This window comes from Carya illinoinensis, chromosome 9 (genome assembly GCF_018687715.1).
Source record: "Carya illinoinensis cultivar Pawnee chromosome 9, C.illinoinensisPawnee_v1, whole genome shotgun sequence".
Lineage (NCBI taxonomy): Eukaryota > Viridiplantae > Streptophyta > Magnoliopsida > Fagales > Juglandaceae > Carya > Carya illinoinensis.
The window spans coordinates 19,151,865-19,170,620 of record NC_056760.1 but is presented as its reverse complement, the minus strand read 5'-3'; the positions used below and the strand labels follow the sequence as shown (position 1 = coordinate 19,170,620).

The 18,756-nt window shown below is 36.2% G+C and overlaps 1 protein-coding gene across 3 annotated transcripts; it reads right to left on the bottom strand.

Annotated features, from left to right (window-relative positions):
* Positions 1-11,732: 11,732 nt before the first annotated feature.
* On the bottom strand, positions 11,733-17,470 carry LOC122276433 (LRR receptor-like serine/threonine-protein kinase GHR1). 3 transcript variants are annotated; one of them, XM_043086138.1, is made up of 5 exons: positions 16,993-17,470; positions 16,423-16,483; positions 15,243-16,328; positions 13,559-15,106; positions 11,733-12,486 (listed from the first exon to the last, which is right to left on the bottom strand). In XM_043086138.1, exons 3-5 carry the CDS (start codon positions 16,303-16,305, stop codon positions 11,903-11,905), a joined length of 3,195 nt encoding a protein of 1,064 aa, XP_042942072.1. In that variant the 5' UTR covers positions 16,306-16,328; positions 16,423-16,483; positions 16,993-17,470; the 3' UTR covers positions 11,733-11,902. The 3 variants fall into 3 exon arrangements, with proteins under 3 accessions (XP_042942072.1, XP_042942074.1, XP_042942073.1); XM_043086140.1 differs by lacking the exon at positions 16,423-16,483 and having other exon boundaries at positions 15,243-16,347; XM_043086139.1 differs by lacking the exon at positions 16,423-16,483.
* Between the last annotated feature and the right edge of the window lie 1,286 nt (positions 17,471-18,756).

The following is an 18,756-nucleotide window of genomic DNA, read 5'->3' as shown; positions in this document are numbered from 1 at the left end:
TTCTTTCTAATCGATTATTTAAATAAAATGTAAAATCTCGCTTATCAGTCTCCTCTCTAGTTTTCTCTCTAGTCTCGCTTGGAGAAAATAGAGGTGGTGGTATGTCCATGTTCTTTTGAACGGTGGTGTTTTATTCATCTTTCTGCTCTTGATTCAGTGTAGTATCTCTCTGTTGGGCTACCTATAATGGAAAAGCTTAATAGTTTGTGGAGTAATCTACGGTTGAATGAGGAAGAGGATATGTCTATTATGATTGAAGATGAAGCAGTCTCTGAGATAAAGAAGAAGGGTGATCTTAGTTTGATTGGTAAGATATTGTCTGATAGACAATTGGCAACACAGGTGGTTGAGTCTACTTTGAAGAAGATCTGGCGCCTGAGTAAACCTGCAGCGTTAAGAGAGGTTGGGAGAAATATGTATGTAATGATCTTTGCTACTCATGCTGATAAGCAAAGGATTGTTGAGGGGAGACCATGGTTCTTTGATGGTCAGCTGTTTGTTATTAATCCATTTGATGGCATTTCTCCAATACATGATCTGAAGTTTGATACTGCACCTTTCTGGGTGCAATTCCATAATCTACCTTTGTTTGGAATGAATAGAGAAGTGGGTGTAAGGTTGGGTAGTTCAATAGGTGAAGTACAAGAGGTTGATGTGGATGATGATAATGTAGGGTGGGGTAGTAGTTTACGAGTGAAGATTCTAATTGATATGAAGAAACCTCTTGCTAGAGGCAAAACTTGTCATCTGAATGGAGTAAAAGTCTGGAGTCCAGTGCAGTATGAAAAGCTCCCACGTTTTTGTTTCACCTGTGGTCGTATTATTCATGAAAAGGTTGATTGCCAGAGCAATACAGATTCTTCTCCTCAATATGCTGCATGGTTAAGGGCTATTTCTAGTGCTAAAAAGAAATGGGACTCATCAAGTGAGTATAGCAAGAAGACATCGACTAGTTCTGGGGAGAGACAGAACATGATGACATCTGATGAAAATACTGTGCAGGTGGAAAGGAAGAGTCAAGGTGAAGCTAATCAGGGGGTGATTCCACATCACGATGAAGCTGTTCAGGTGGAGAGGAAGAGTCACGGTGCAGTTGCTATCCCAATGGAGAAGATGAGTAACGGTCCATCATTCAATGAGAAGATACAAAATTCAGGCATATGTTCAGCTGCTGTTATAGAGAATATTCATAGCAAAGCAGTTACTGACTGTTTTGAGGTAACGGCTACTAATGATCTTTTATTGGCCAGTAATGATCCTTTACTGGTTAGTAATGTTATGGAAGAGTCAGTGTTTAAGAATGTTGAGGGGCCTACTGCTGGACCTACTACTGCTGGACCTATTTCTGCTGGGCCATCCCATGGGCCTACTATTGGACCTATTTCTGGACTTGCAGAAAGACAAACGAGACAAGGCCTTATTTTTCAAGCCCAAGGTACTGGAAATTCAAAAGTATCCCTGCATGTTGGTCAAAAGCAAGGTAGAAATACTAGAAGTACTTGGAAGGAGAGAGCAAGATGCCATTCTATTGCTGATGTATCAGAGAAGAAAAGAGATGTGGAGGAGATTTCAGGAGGCAAAGCTACTGCAGGTAGTAAAAAGAGAGGTAAATTTACTGCTTTTTCTAGTGATGAAGTGGTTTCTTTTAAGAAGAATAAACAAGAGGGGGTGGTTTCAAATGTTTTGGTATCGGCAGAGGCTGTGCACCAGCCCTGCCGAGATCAATGAGTTTTATAAGTTGGAATTCCCGTGGGCTTGGGAACCCACTGGGAATTCAAACCCTTTCTGACTTGGTCAGAAAACAAGCTCCTGATTTTTTGTTTCTTCAAGAAACAAGACTTCATTCTAAAGTTATGGAAAAGTTAAAGTTTAAGCTGGGGTTCTATGGTTGCTTAGCAGTAAGTTGTGAAGGTAGGAGTGGTGGGATAGCACTTTACTGGAAGAACAATTTTACAGTAGAAATACAAAGCTATTCAAGATTCCATGTTCATGCAAAGGTTACTGAGGAGGGGGAGAATAGTGAGTCTTGGTGGTTGACTGGTGTATATGGTAATCCAGATGTTAGTAGGAGATATGAGTCATGGGATTTGTTGAGATCTATCAAAGTCCCTAGTGATAAGGGATGGTTATTAATGGGTGATTTTAATGAGATAATGAGCAATGATGAGAAGAGTGGGGGTAGAGTTAGATCTGAAAGTCAGATGAAAGCTTTTAAAGATGTTATTGAGGAATGTCACTTACATGATCTAGGCTTTGAAGGAAATCCTTTTACTTGGTGCAACAGGAGAGAGGGGGGACAAACTATAAGTGAGAGGTTAGACAGGCTTTTTTCGAATTTTAAGTGGCATTCCCTTTATCCAATGGCCACTATGCTCCATGGTATTGTGGCTTATTCTGATCATGTGCCTATCATATTAAAGCTGACTGAAAGAGTTCAAAGGCAGGTGGGGAGAAGATTGTTTCGATTTGAGGCCATGTGGGTTGAAGCTTCAGATTGTAAACAGGTTGTTCAAAGAGCTTGGAGGGGAGTTAATGGTAGGAGAGATTTGGGTACTGTTATGAAGAAGATTCAATGCTGTGGAGAGAAGTTAACTGTGTGGAACAAAGCTTGTTTTGGGCATGTGCAGAGAAGTCTAAAAGTAGCACAGGAGAAATTGCAGTTGGCTCATCAGATGGATCCTCTTTCTCATGATAAACAGAAGCTGCAAGAAGCAAGAGAAGAGGTTCAGAAATGGCTACAAAGAAATGAGACTATGTGGAGACAAAGATCTAAGGCTTTATGGCTAGCTCAAGGAGATAAAAATTCCAAATTTTTTCATCATAAAGCATCTCAAAGAAAGAAAAAGAATTGGATAAATGGTATAAAGGACTCAAATGGGGTGTGGCAGACTAATGAGGCTAGAGATGAAGTTATTATAGAGTACTTCTCTAATCTTTTCAAAGAATCTGAAGTCTCTGGAAATATGGAGTTCTTACAAGGACTAACAGGCAGAATAACCCCAACTATGGTGGAGAATCTGGATGCTAGCTTTACACAAGAGGAAGTGAAAAGAGCCCTTGATGAGATGCACCCTACCAAGGCACCTGGCCCAGATGGTATGGCTCCTTTATTCTATCAGAACTTCTGGTCAGTAGTTGGTCAAGATGTTACAGATGCTGTCCTTTGTGCACTTAATTCTGGCCATTTCCCTGCTGTGATAAATCATACCTTCATTACTCTTGTCCCAAAGAAAAACAAACCTGAATTTGTCTCGGATTATAGGCCTATCAGCCTCTGCAATGTGATTTATAAGCTTATATCCAAGGTGCTAGCTAATAGACTCAAAAGGATACTGCCCTCTATCATTTCCTCCTCTCAAACAGCTTTTGTTCCTGGCAGATTAATCACTGACAATGTGTTAGTGGCTTATGAGGTGATACATTTTCTGAGAAGGAAGAGAAGTGGAAGAGATGGTTTTATGTCTTTGAAGTTGGACATGAGTAAAGCTTATGACAGAATTGAATGGACTTTCCTTGAAGAAGTGATGAAGAAGATGGGTTTTAGTCAAAAATGGCTGAATCTGATCTTGCTGTGTGTAAAGTCAGTATCATTTTCTATTTTAGTGAATGGAAAGCCAACAGGTCATATTGTTCCTTCTCGTGGGTTGAGGCAATGGGATCCTATCTCACCCTATCTTTTCTTGCTTTGCACAGAAGGTCTTATTTCTTTGTTGGATCAGGCAAACACTTACCAACAAATTGAAGATATCCGAGTATGCAGAGGAGCCCCTAAGTTAAATCATCTATTGTTTACAGATGATAGTGTCATTTTTTGTAAAGCAAACTTACAAACCTGTTTAAATCTTCAGCATAGGTTGGGAATATATGAGCAAGCTTCAGGTCAAAAGATCAACCGTGAGAAAACTTCTATGGTATTCAGTCATAATGTACCAGTTTCTCAAAGGGAGGCAATTATGCAGTTTTGGGGTGTTCAACATTACCATCAATATGAAAAGTATCTAGGCCTTCCTCCTATGGTTGGAAGAGGGAAATATAGAGCTTTTTCAGCTTTGAAGCACAGAGTTTGGTCTAAGTTGCAAGGGTGGAAAGAAAAACTGCTGTCTCAAGGAGGGAAAGAAGTTCTGTTGAAGGCAGTGGCCCTTTCAATTCCTACCTACACTATGAGCTGTTTTAAACTACCTAAGTCCCTATGTTCTGAGCTAGAGGGTATGATGGCAAATTTTTGGTGGGGTCAAAGGAAGGAAGAAAGGAAGCTGTGCTGGGTGAGTTGGCATAAAATGTGTAGTCCTAAAACTGAATGAGGTATGGGATTTCGCAATTTACAGATTTTTAACAAGGCTCTCCTTGCAAAACAAGGTTGGAGAATTTTGTCAAATGAAGTTCACTTCTCCATAAGGTTTTTAAGGCAAGATATTTTCCTACATCTAGTTTTCAGAACTCTTCTTTAGGGAGTGCCCCTTCCTATGTTTGGAGAGGTATTTGGGAAACAAAGAACAGTTTGATTCAAGGATGCAGGTGGCGTGTGGGAAATGGCTTATCTATAAAACTATGGTCTGATTACTGGCTGCCAAATCACAAGCTCATATCTCATCAACCTGGTTTTGAACACCTAAGGGATTATACAGTGGCTTACCTGATGCATGATGATCAAAGAAGCTGGGACATTAACAAGGTCAGAAGCCTACTACCAGTTAATATGGCCACTGAGGTTCTTAGCATCAAAATTCCTTCAGAAAATGTGGCAGATAAACTTGTGTGGAATTATGAGAAGAGTGGTATCTATAGTGTCAAGAGTGCATACTCTTTTTTCACTAAAGTGGAGCAAAATAGACAGGAAGCTGAGAGCTCAACAGCTGCAGATCAGAAGCTGATATGGAAGAATATTTGGAAGCTTCATGTTCCTCACAGAATTAAAGTTTTTGCATGGAGGGTGTGCAAGAATATACTCCCTACTCTCAGCAATTTGAAAAATCGAAAATTACTTGTGGATGACAGCTGCATTTGGTGCCAAGAAGAAATGAAAGATGTTAATCATGCTTTGGTTTACTGCCCTTTAATTATAGATTGTTGGATGCATCTCTTTCCTTCCCTCAAAACATCTATTCAGAGACAGGACTTTTTACAACTTGTTCTGTCTGTTATCAGAGGACAATCTGAGGGTGAATTGGAGAAGCTATTTCTAATGGCATGGGGCTTCTGGTATAGGAGGAATCAGTGGATGTATGATGACAATTTTTTGACACCAAACCAAGTCATAGAGCATGCTTTATCTTTATTCCAGGAGCATAAGGCAACTGCAGCAGGGCTGAAACTTCGTTTGAGGTATCAATGCAGATGGAAACCACCTCCTTCGGGCATGCTAAAGCTTAATGTAGATGGGGCACTCTTTAGTGATCAATTCAGGTCAGGTATTGGAGTGGTTTTACGAGATGACAGAGGACAAGTCTTGTTTGCAGCTAGTAAACCAGAAGAAGCACTTGCTGATCCTATGGAAATTGAATTAATTGCTATGTTAAGGGGCCTGCAATTGTGTATTCCCTTAGGCATATCAGATTTACAGATTGAAACAGATGCTTTACTTGTTGTTCAGGAGCTGCAAAAACAGGATTACTCTTCAACTTTGTGGAGTACTCTTGTAAATGATATAAAGCTTATTCTTAACAGATTCCCATCATGGAAAGTGCAACATAAAGGGAGGGAAGCAAATGGAGTGGCTCATTCTTTGGCAAGATATGCTTGGAATCTTAATGATATAGTTGTTTGGTGGGATTCGGTCCCACAATGTATTTCCCAAGCTATATGGGCAGATTTATCTTTGTAATGTTTGTTTCTTGCTTATTTGAATAAAGTGCTTTCGTGGTTATCAAAAATAAATAAATAAATAAATAAAATGTAAAATATTTGTTTTTGTTAAATATCAATCTAAACGTAGCCTTATATTTCTCTCTCTTTATTAATTGTTTCTCTCTCCCACCTTTCATCTATTTTTTTATTATTTTTCTCTCCACCTTTTCTCATTTATTTTATTTTTAAAATGAAAGATAAATGATATTTATAATCTTAAAATGTATAAGTTTTGCATCTTTTTTAAAAAAAAATAGATAAATTTAGAATTTATATAAAAAATATTTTTTAATAGTAGACCTCACTTTTTAAAAAAAAAAAAGTCTTGCACACTCTCTTAAAAATTAAAATTAAAATTAAAAAAATTATAGATAAATCATTAGAAATGCTTTTACATATGTTCCAATTCAAACCAAATTATGATCCCATAAAAGAATAATTCTCTTATATTTTTTTATTCATTCAATATATAACAACAACCTGTTCATCTTGTTAAACATTGCTTTTAAAAAACTAAAAAATTAAAAAAAAAATTGTAAAAAATCTATGTTCGAGTTTTTAGTTTTCCACTAGTTTCGCTTAGATTCCTGAATGAGCTCAACTCATCTCAATTGAAATCTATTTTGGACCTATTCTAACATCCAAATACAACTCTCAAATAACATCACTCAATTCAAAACATCTTTACATGTGAGACTCAATAATTTTTTTAAACTCAACATCTCTTTATCACGTGGGATCCATAACATTTTTCAACTTTTTATAAATACATCTAAACTCATTTTAGGTGAACTCTATAAAATTTACTCCATTATCTCAACTCACTACTATGAATTCAATTCAACTCAATATTCAAATAGAACAAAAAAAAGAGAGATAGAGGAATTGAAGGAGGAGATAGAAAAAATCAAATCAAATCCAAATATGTATTAATTTCTTTTCTTTTCTTCAATACCAGTCTAAGTTTCGTCATCTAATCATTTACTTCGGTTCTTGTGATAAGAAACACATGCCAAAATATTTTTCATGAAACTCAAAACAAAACGTATCTTAAAGACTGATGTAGTAATTCGTGAGATTTGATATTTGTTTTAGCTAATCTCAAGGACTAAAAGATGTTTTAAAATGTTCTATAAGGTAAAATGCATTTATTAAAATGATCATTATTCTATCTAAACTTCATTATTCATTAACAGAACAAAAATGCTTGGGACATGTGTTTTAAAATTAATATATATATATATATATATAATTTGTGACGCCCCCAAATTTCATTTGGGATTGGACGGACATTTGAAGCGTCGAGACATGTAACACAAGGTTACCTGCCCCCGTTCATGACATATAAGATGCAATGTTCCTAACATGCATCTAACATTATGCAATATTCGCAGCGGATAAATTATTTCTTTAGCAATACTATGCACCAAATTGAAAATATCCCAAATGCTTAAAATATACTTGATATATAAAGACTCATTGAACAACTAAGATCATAACACTAGTCCAAAATGATTATGATTCAAAAAGTACTGGAGATGCAACTCCATCGTACAAGTAGTAATTTACATTAACTACTATATTAACATTGACGTCGCATCGTCGCTCAGTCAACTGTGTTTAGTTGGTCAGCTCCTGATTCTCCTTCAGGTCCTGTAACAAGATCTACCATTCGGGAGGAATGGTAGTTGGGACTACCACAGTGAGATTTGATTACAAATCTCAGCAAGTTAACAAAAAACTTCCACACAGGCTAATGATGCATGGATGACAGTAAAAGCATAAATGCATAATCAAATTCATAAGTAATTAAAGCATAACTTGACATACAACATAGCATAATTGACATAACTTAAATTGAAACATGAACTGAACTTGACTTGACATGAACTTGATTTGAAATTTGACTTATCATGAACTTATTCTGAAACTTGAATTAACGTGAAAAATACATACTCCACAGTTGTTGTGGCCCCATGTATTCTACGTGTAAATACATACTCCACAGTTGTTGTGGCCCCATGTATTCTACGCAAACTTGACTTAACATGAAAAATACATACTCCACAGTTGTTGTGGCCCCATGTATTCTACGTGTAAATACATACTCCACAGTTGTTGTGGCCCCATGTATTCTACACATCACAATGCTGTTAAATACATACTCCACAGTTGTTGTGACCCCATGTATTCTACGTGTAAATACATACTCCACAGTTGTTGTGGGCCCATGTATTCTACACAAACTTGACTTGAACATAACTTGAAATACATGACCAACTTGAGATAAAAACATTTCATAACATGGTATAACATATAATAGACAACATATTTAATATGACATACTTGCAACAGTGAATATTACATGACTTGATATACATGTAATAGATGGCATACTTAGCATGACGTACTTGTAATGTATAGTAATACATAACAGAATATATTATGTAACAGATAAAAATTGATGACAGAATAAATTCTGTATAATAGATAATTACGTAATAACTTGGCATGGCATGACATATATGATAACACACATACATACACTGTAGTTCCTTTACTTAGCACACATACACAGTAGACTGCTAGTAAGTTAAAAGCTAACTTACCTCGATCTCCGCGTTTCTTATAAAACCTTAAGCGCGATCACGAGGAACTGTAATTAGTGATTCTAAAAGTTAGCACTAAATCACTAATAATTTGAAATATGGAAAAATACTAACTTAAAGAGTAAAATTTCCATTTTACTTTCTACATGTAGGAAAATGATCGTTTTACCCATAACTTAAGGATTTTGCATACTAATTCCAAAAGTTACCAAAATTTACATGCCTCATGTAAATTTTATCCTCAACTCAAATATCAATTTAGAAAAATTTAAAATTAATCACAACCATTAAAACTCCATAGGGCCGAAATTCTCATATGCTATTTTTATTGATTTTTGTTTCCAACTTGTTTTGATCAACCTTTTGATCTATGACTTATAAATATGTGATCTTCAAACCAAACCATCACATGGTTTAAAAAGATGTCCTAAAACATATATAAGCTTCTAATTCAAGATCACATGGTTAAAAATTAACCAAAACATAAATTTAGCCAAGAACATCCACACTTTGGCTTATCTGAATATCTCTTTACATAAAAGTTCATATCTTTGAAACTAACATCAAATATCTTCAAAATAATAATATAACATGTATATAAGATGATTAGGATCCTCCAATAAAATTATCAAAGTCATTAGAATATGTTTAGACCACCAAAGAGTTAAACTTTCTCAAAACAAAAATTGTTTTTCCTCTTCCAGTTTCTAAGTTTCTAAATCTAAGAAAATCTTTCATCAAAACCTTTAATCATGCAAAAATCCTCAACCAATAGTCATATATACATGTTAACAATACTCTATAAAAATTTCGGACCAATATCTATCCATTAGCTTGGTCAAAAACTCCAAACTATAACATATTCTCCAGTTTATCTCCCAGAATGACCTTTCTATAGTTTACACAATATTTGACTGACCAAATGATCTTCAAATGGGGCAAATAAGATATCCATGTAAACTATACTAAAAAAGGAACAATTTATATGAATGAGACTTTATGCTAAAACACTTACAACAGTTTCGAAATGGGCGTGCAAAAGAACTCCTAAAAGCTGTCCGAGAGAAAGTGTTTGATATTCTTTTAAAGGAACGTGTAAATGAAAATAAGTTCGTAGGTGATGGATAGAGATGCTTATGGACGAGATAAGGGAGATGATAAAGCTGGAGTTGAGAGTTGAGTGTGGTTTTCTCCTACCCAAAATATCTATAAAAGATTATCTCAAAATATTCTATCCAATAATATCTATAAAAATCAGCTCAATATATTTTCCAAATGTGGAGTAGACTTGGAAGAGTAAGGTGGCTAAAATCTTTCCATGTGTATTTTAAATCTCTATTCTTAAGATATTTTCCAAATGTGTATTTTGCTTAGGTGTCATGATCTCACACCTTGATTTCCTTCACAATTCCATCTAATGGTTTCTCTTTGTGCCAAGTATCTAATACTATTCATTATGTGTGGTTAAGATATTGCCAAGTGTCCAAATAAAATATCGTTAACCTAATTTGGACATTTCACATTGTGATTTTGAAAACACTGCGCTTAGTACATTTACCAAGGTTACTATTCACTCCAAAAATAAACGTAATAAACTTAGTACTGAAAAATCCTAAATATTCAATTAAGCCTAGTGGTGTAGACTATAATGTATTCTGACACTTTTAACTATCTCAAATAATTAAAATCGCATTTCTGGCACCATAGTGAGTGATAATACTAACTATGTTGACAGGCTAAAATTTATGCGATTAGTCGATTCGTGTAAACTTACAGAGTTTTCACGAGGTTCCTAAAGTCAATAGAAATTCCTTAATTCAATTTCTAGCGGGCTGTTACATAATTACAATTGAAACATTGTTATTTTTTAAAATTGACTAAAATTATAAAAACATAAAAAATTAAGAAACTTAACATTAAGAAACTAAAAACAAAACATAAAACAAATAACCTAATTTTTTTTTTTTTATAAAAATATAAACAAACTGAAACAATTTTCACAAAACACAATACTAAATACGTTAAAAAAAGGAAAATTTGTGGTTTAATGATAATTTTACAAGCTAAAAATAGAAAATAAAAACCTTTTAAAAATCTCAAATAAACAAAACTTAATTTTAGATATTTTTCATGGGTAATAATACTCTTACGCCTCCTTTATTATTGTTTTACTACCACGTTTCTATTTTCCTTATGCTATTTGAATAAGGATTAAATATTTCAAAATATCATCTTCTTATATAATTTAGAAAAAAATAAATTCAATCAATCAATATAATCATATAAATTAATTAAAAATAAATTCAATTTTATAAAAACTAACTCAAAAAGAAAATGTCAAAATAAAATTGAATTTATTTTTAATTAAATTATATGATTACATTAGTTTATTAAATTTATCTTCTTTTAGACTATAGAAGAATGTCATTTTCTGAGCGTTTTAATCCAGATTTAAAGAGAAAAATGAAAAAAATAAAAAAAAAAGTTAAATATTAAAACAATAGTAAAGGATGTATAAAAATATAATTAATTAATTATTTATTTATTAAAGGCGACGCACCAGCCACAGGACAACCACGAAATGGTCGTAGCTGACAGCAGTCATATGACACACGAGCCTGAATTATTCACCTCTGGTCCTCTACATTAAACTCACAACGAATGTTCCGTCCGGGAACTTCCACCATAATAGTTATGTCATCATATATGGGGATGACGTTTTTGCAACATTTCAAAGTTTTTTTCTTTAGCCTTACTGGATTGAATCGTTTATCTTCCTTCTCCAGCATTTAGCGGCAAAGCTATCCCTTCCCCAGCAGAGAACAGATTTAGAGTCGATTAACTATAACAAATACAGATTCGAGCATTTAAGTTGCTGGAAGTCTCTAGTTAAAGAAGACCATGTAAAGGGTTTGAAGATCGCGAAGCTTTGGATCCTTTTGACTATTCTGTTTATGAGAAAGCACGTTATGTCCATTGGCATCCTATTGTTTGTAATCTCTGGCAAAGAGTAGAGAAAGAGATCCTAAATTTGCAGTACATGTTTCTTAGTACTTCTGAACCTCCTCCCTACAAGAATTGTCTGCAGCTAAAAAGGGATCCTTGTTATCTGGAGATGTTTTCCACATGTTGCACATAAACCATGCAAGGCAGAGATTGGAAATAAGCTAGCCATTCAATCATATCATATTTTCCTCGAGAATATTTCTGGGTTATTCCCAACTGGATTTGTCAGTGTGAATGGAAGTTATATGACAAAGTAAAGGTCATAGCTCCTCATGGTGGCAACATTTAAAATTTTGCACCCATTCATTCAAGTATGTTCCAATTTTACAACAATGGTTAATACAATTTTGCTGAGCAAGCAAAAAAGCCACGATCAAGGATTCAGAAAGGGAGGCCAATGAGATTAAATACTCAGTGAGCAGAGACATTGGATCCACACCATACTAAATAGATGAAAGATCTTCATATATGTTCTTGATACCTGGCCTGTCCGAAACTGATCGTATACATCGCAAAGCTATTCCAAGAACCTCCTTCATTCCCTTCTCAGCTGCCGGATTCCCCATTTCTGGAGTCATTGCAGGATCAAAACAATCTGAGCCACGACCTTCGGCTACCCTTAACTGCACCCAATCTGTCAAATCAACCCCTCCATCTTCACCAGAGATAACATCACCAGCACACCTTCCTGTTAAAAGTTCCAACAGTATCACTCCAAAGGCATAAACATCAGACTTGAAGGACGGCAGTGGTTTCTTGGATGCAGCCAACTCTGGTGCACGATAACCCAATACACCAGCATCAAGAATCTGTTCAATGGTGCCAGCTTGGGTCATTAGGCGGTGGAGGCAGTAATCAGCAATGCGTGCATTCAGATCAGGCCCATCTAACAGAATGTTTGTTGCTTTAATGTTGCCATGTGGTACAGCACGATCAAAGTGGAGATAATTTAGGCCCCGTGCAACATCAACTGCTATTTTGAGCCTTTGGACCCAGGTTAATTGTGGACCTTTTCTTCCTGGCCGATCTGAACATAAAGATACATCAGAAATCTTAAAAAAAAAAAACTAAATAAGCATGAAAAATAAAAAGCATGAAAAGCCAAAATTGCTCTGAAAGTTTAATGAACAAGTCATGTGACCTTAGCTACAACCTATAAGGTGCAATCGATTGACCAACAATGCTGATGTTCTAATATAATGGTTTTGGACAATGGTTATACAAGAATTTAATGAGCATTCATGCCATTCAGCCACACTAAGAATATCTTTTACGTAGTGGAAAACAACTAGTTCAGCCCAATACGATATACAATTAATTAACTAAATCAGTGAACTTAGTAAGAAACAAATCATGGGATGAGTCTAGTCGATCTTTTAAGAATACCCTGCCAATTGTTGTGCCACACTGCTATATGACACACCATGAATCAAATTTAGCACATGCCGAAATCATGCTAGTGTGCCAGTCAATTAAGATCGCATCTCACTTGAAACAGGAAATATTACTGAGCTCGTACATATTGTATCAACGGGTAGAGTTAAGTTTTCCACCCAGAAGAAAACTAAAGGCATATACGCACAGGACTAACATAATTTTCCCTTTTGAGGTGTTTTAGGTGTAAGTTTTCTAACACTAATTTGATAATGATGTGTAATTGCAAAAGGGAAAAAAAAACTTCTGCACTCGAGGCAGATCTCCTTAAATATTTAAAAAACCCCACCACAAATTCTTGGATGAGAAAGGATACAGACAGCGCTTTTGGACATGATCTCTACCTTCAATCTAATCTATAGTTCACTAGCTTAACAAACTTGATATTTTTGTAATTACTTCATCTTTATTTATTTCACCAGATCATGAAACCAAGTGCAAGATTATTTTTAGGACTCAGACAAGGTCCACTACAAAGCGTTCCGATGTGTACACCAAAGTCTATGTTTAGATATATAGATTATAAGGAGATCATGGGCTTTGTGCACACCCCTCATTGTAACCGTTCTAAAGATAGCTCCACCTTTTGCAGATCATAATGTCCATGACTAAATACATCCCACGACAACTGTAGAATCAAAACAAGGTAAAGGAGAAAATGTTACCATAAAGAAAGCTTGCAAGACTTCCAGGCGAGACATAATCTGAAAGAATGAGCTTTTCATGTTGTGTGGGCCCCCAATAGTACCCTCTCAAACCCACCACATTCGGATGCCTGATGTTTGCAAATTTTTTAGCCTCCTTAGCAAACTCCTTTCTCTGTTTTGCTACTCCTTCTCTCAACCACTTAACTGTCAAGAACACCCCATTATCCAGAGTTGCCCTATACGAAGTCCCATGGCTGCTTCTCCCCAATACTTCTGCTGGGGCCCTGGACAGCTCCTCAGGTGTCAGTGTGATGGTATCATCGAGAAAATGAAGCTCACCAACCAATCGATCTGGTGACCTCACATCTAACCTTGCAAAGTGCTCAGCAATGAACGAATCCCCAGACTCTGGTGACCAAGAGAAGTGGCTAGCCTTTGATGGGGAGAAGCCAGTTACAGCAGCCATTTTCTCATCGGGACTGATTATCCCAGATGTCGATCCTTTCCGTGAAGCCACAAGATCCTCAGCTGAAACTACCAAAGCACCACCACTCTCTGCTCCAGTAAGAGCGGAGGGGTTTGGTTGACCTTGCCGGCGAATGTCTTTATCTATTTTGTGTTCTGGTGGAGGTCTCCTTGATATACGAATGTAATGTATGAACATAACAAGAAGGATAAGAATGAAAACAGCAACCACACATGCAACTATAATTATCACTTTGACAAAAGTGTTCATTGATCTCCTCTTGTGATTTTCATCTGGATGATTGGCTCCTCCAGAAGAACCTCTAGGAAAACTTAACTTATTATTTCCAGGGTAGAAAGAAGAACTTGGGAACTTTCTCAGGTTTTCAGGGACAAACCCTGAAAGATCATTATATGAAGCATTAAAGCTTACAAGGCTGTTAGGCAAGTTGTTTGGTAAAGAACCTGTAAAGTGATTCTGTGATATATCCAATGAGCGTATTGAGCTCATGTCAGCCATCGAAGTTGGCAGAGAACCAGAAAAGTTATTTCCAGCAATATTGAGTACTTGAAGTCCAGTCAATGACCCAAATTGATCGGGAAAATAGCCACTAAACTGGTTACGAGAAAGATCAAGAATCTGAAGATTGCTTTCTCCAGGGGAAGGAGGAGAAAACTTAATATCACCACTCAGTAAATTATTTTCAAGATGAATCTCCTGCAGAGTGGGCATTGTCAACAGATCAGCTAGTAGATGACCATTTAGCTGGTTGGAACTGAGATCAATAACTCTAAGCTTTGGATAATGTGTGATAACAGTTGGAAGAGAGCTCATAAGAGAATTATGGGAAAGGTTGAGATAATTTAAACGCAAAAATTGAGGGGTAAACTCAGGGATTGGCCCTGTCAATTGGTTCTGACTGAGATCAAGGAATTCAATGTTCCCCCATTTTACCATCCTGGTTAAATTTCCTTCAAATTTGTTATTTGATAGATCAAGTACCGCACAGCTTCCAGTCAGCACAGGAAGCTCGCCTGTGAGCCCATTTGAGGAGAGATTAAGAAAGTGCAGTGTTGTCGACGTAATCATACTTATCAGCCCTGAAAGATGAACATGACTGTGAGAGACTCAATAGTTTATATCACATAATAGCAGTGCAGACAAGAACCATTCAAGCGAACATAAAATGTATTATGAATTTCAGTCTGAAAAAACTAAATTAGCTGTTATAAGTACCTGACAAATTATTTGCACTCAAATCCAGTTCAGTTAATACCAAAGAATCTCCTTTCAACAGACCATTAGGAATGAACCCTGAGAATCCGTTGTTGCTGAGCTTCAGGACTTGGAGATCATAGACAAAATTAAATCCAGGCAATTCCCCAGAGAGCTGATTGTAGCTCAGATCCAGCACCTTCAAGTTTTCAAAGACCTGTGGCTCACCTCCACTCACCAGTGATCCCTTGAACTGATTGTGGCTAAGATTCAAATACTTGATAGTCTCAGAAATTTGCGGTAAAAATTTTTGCTGCTGTGAACTAGAACTAACTAGCATGTTACCACTGAAATCAACGTGGGTTGCACTTGATAGAAGCAAAAATTCCACATCCAACTGACCATTGAGCATATTTCCATGCAAGTCAAGCAGCTCAAGACTATTAATTAGCTCAAAACCTTTAGGTATTCCCTTGTTAAAGCCATTTGAAGATAGATTTAGAGATACGAGGTTGTTTAATTTTGTAAACGCTGATGGCAGTGAACCAGAAAAGGAATTACGGCTCAAGTCCATAGACTGGATTGAGGTAAGACCAAATATAGAATCTGGAATCGAGCCAGAAAAGTTGTTCCCAGCCAATGAGAGGTTCCTTAGGCTTGCTAACCTGCCAATCCCCGTTGGCAAAGACAAGGAAAACAGATTATTAGATATGTCTAGAAACTCAAGGCTTTTCAAGTCTGCAATATTATTCGGAATCGTGCCCGTCATGGAATTGTTTGTCATGGAGAGTCTCACAAGCTTCGTGAGATTTGAAAATACACTCAAGTCCGCATCAGCTGAGAGACCCAAGTTATTAAGAGCAACCCCAGCAACATTTCCTCCATTACATGTAATTCCGTACCAAGAACTAGGGCAGCCATCAAAATCAATAGACTCCTCATTCCATGAATTCAGGACATAACCAGTGGGATCATGCTTGATTCCCTTCTTGAATTCGAGCAGCGCCAAAATGTCCTGTGAAGGAAGCTGCCCCATGGCAGAGAGAAAAAACAGGGATGCAACTAAAAGCTTGATGAGCTTCATGCTAATCCTATCAATGGCTTCACCTAGGCACGGAGAGAAGCTCTAGAACATAAGAAAGCTTTTCAGCTACCAACTCACATATTTCAAACAGACCCAATTGATTTCCAGACCACTTACTGAAAAAAGAAAACAGAACCCACGACACAGCAGCTCGTTCTTCAATATTATGAGAAACAGCCTACAGAAAGTAAAGAAAATGGCTCTTTTAAGCGCTTAAAGACGCAAGTTTTTTTTTTAAAAAAAAAAAAAAAACCGACTAAGCTTCGGAAAAGACAATAGACTTGCAACAACCTTTCTTCAGAAGCATGAGTAATCTCCACTTAGGCAAACAAAACCAAGAACTTAGGATAAACATTGGAATCAAAATCCCTAAACGTATTCACCAACCGCATCTTACCTATGATTATGAAGAAAAAGAAAGTGTTTTCCATTTTTTTAAACCGTATTATACTTCTTGAACAAAATAATTCTGTTTTTCACTTTTAGCTCACAAAAAATTAAATGTTTGGAGACCATAGCCTCAAAAGATTGATCCTTTTTTCCGGAGGTCAGAAATACAATACTCATTTAGCAAAGAACAATTTTTAAGGGCACAAAGCAGGACCAAAGCATTGAATGACTGAAACGCACTACGCAAACTGAGACATTTTCAGAGATCTAACAAGAGCAAATGCAGGATTTTCTTACCAATATCCCCGCTTGATGAACAATGTAGCTTAAGTAACTATTCCAAAGATTCAATATTTGAAGCAACAAAAACAATTCCTTGCACGGCTCAGAGCTTGGAACATTCTGACGATGATATCAACTTCCAAATGGATTACAGCTACAAAAACCAAACCCATGAATATACAAGAAATGCGTCTCCAGCAGATTGACAAAGAGACTGCATTAAAGCCAAGGGACCCAGAGATTTTTTGGCCATAAAAGTTCTACTGGAAAGTACTTTAAGCTCCAAAAACAGTCCAAAGCCCTAATCTTTCTTTAATGGAGATAACAAACAAACCACTCTTAAAGAAAATGCCTTTGTCACTTTTCACTATTCTCTGTTGAAAATGCATGTGAAACTGAGGACCCCAAAAACAAACAAACCCCATTCTAGTTTGTTTGCATTGGGTGAATATGGGAAAAGAAGAATAATTATAAAACAGAAATGATTTGTGCAGTAAATCATTCTTTTGAGGGATCTGAAAGTGTCAGCTAGTGAGAACAGTAAGCGGGAAAATCTTAGTCTTTTTGGTATAATTTAGTTCGAGTCGCGTGGGATTTACCCGCCAAATTAAAAATTAGAGAGAATCTCTCTCACTGTCTCACACACACTTTCCTAGTGGACGTCAAAGGATTTTATCAAATCCGCTTTTAAGATTTGCGCTTTTCTAGAAGTGAACAATAAAAAATAAAAAACTGTATTAGGGCGTGGGGAAAAGTGTGGTGGTCAGTGACAACAAGGACATCGGCCCCACATATGCCCCTCTGACCAGGGTCCTTCGTTTCATTTCTCCTCAAGTACCAATAAGGCATTGATGCAGAGGTGAAGTTGGTGGAGGCATAATGAAAGGATGTGGGAGTAAGGTGCCCATTTGGGAACAACCTGTCATTTTATGACACGTGTGATAGTGTACCACAGTTTGTAGTAAACAGTCCATATCTTGGTGGCCAACGAAACAGATGGGAGAAAATACTGCATAAGATAAGGGTGGGTGCCCTAACGTGGGTTGTAGTTTTCTGTTTTGTTTAGGGCTCATCATAATGTACGAGTTATCCTAAAGAAAGTTTTTGGGTCTTCCTTTCTACTTCATAATCAACCACTTTTTGACCTTTTTGTTTTCTTTTTAACTTTTGTCAAATAGTTATCATAAATTCTTAATCACCACTTCTATACCGTTACCACCAATGACCAAAGTACACGAGCACCACAACACATTTGCCATTTGGTAGGAACTGGGAATTTAGAAAAAAAAAATAGGCGCAGAAGTAAATACCATTAGAATATATGAGAAGTTCTTAAGCTATAAATATCTTATGAAAGTAAATTTTTAAAAATTCGTTTCATAGTCTTCTTAAATCTTTCATGCATCCCTCCCCAATTAACAGAAATTATACAAATCTTTCTTTTGACCCTTCTAAAATAAGATTGGGTTTTGATTCTGACGAAGTCGAAAGTCAACTCTAACTTTCGATTCCGATCATTAAAAGAGAGAAGAAAATCAAATAAAAGATAAAAAAAAAATGAATAGAAGAAAAAATAGCATCTTTCAACTTGTACTATGTTGGAATAGTATCGACACATTCACAAACAAAAATTTTAACATCTTACAAAATAGTCTCCCAATAAAAGCCACAATAACAAACGAAGAAATAGAACTTTACACAAAAATTATAACAAAGAGTTGTTCTTTTCCTTTCCCTAAAATTCTCCATTACATTTTATGTACAAAGAAATTAACTAAA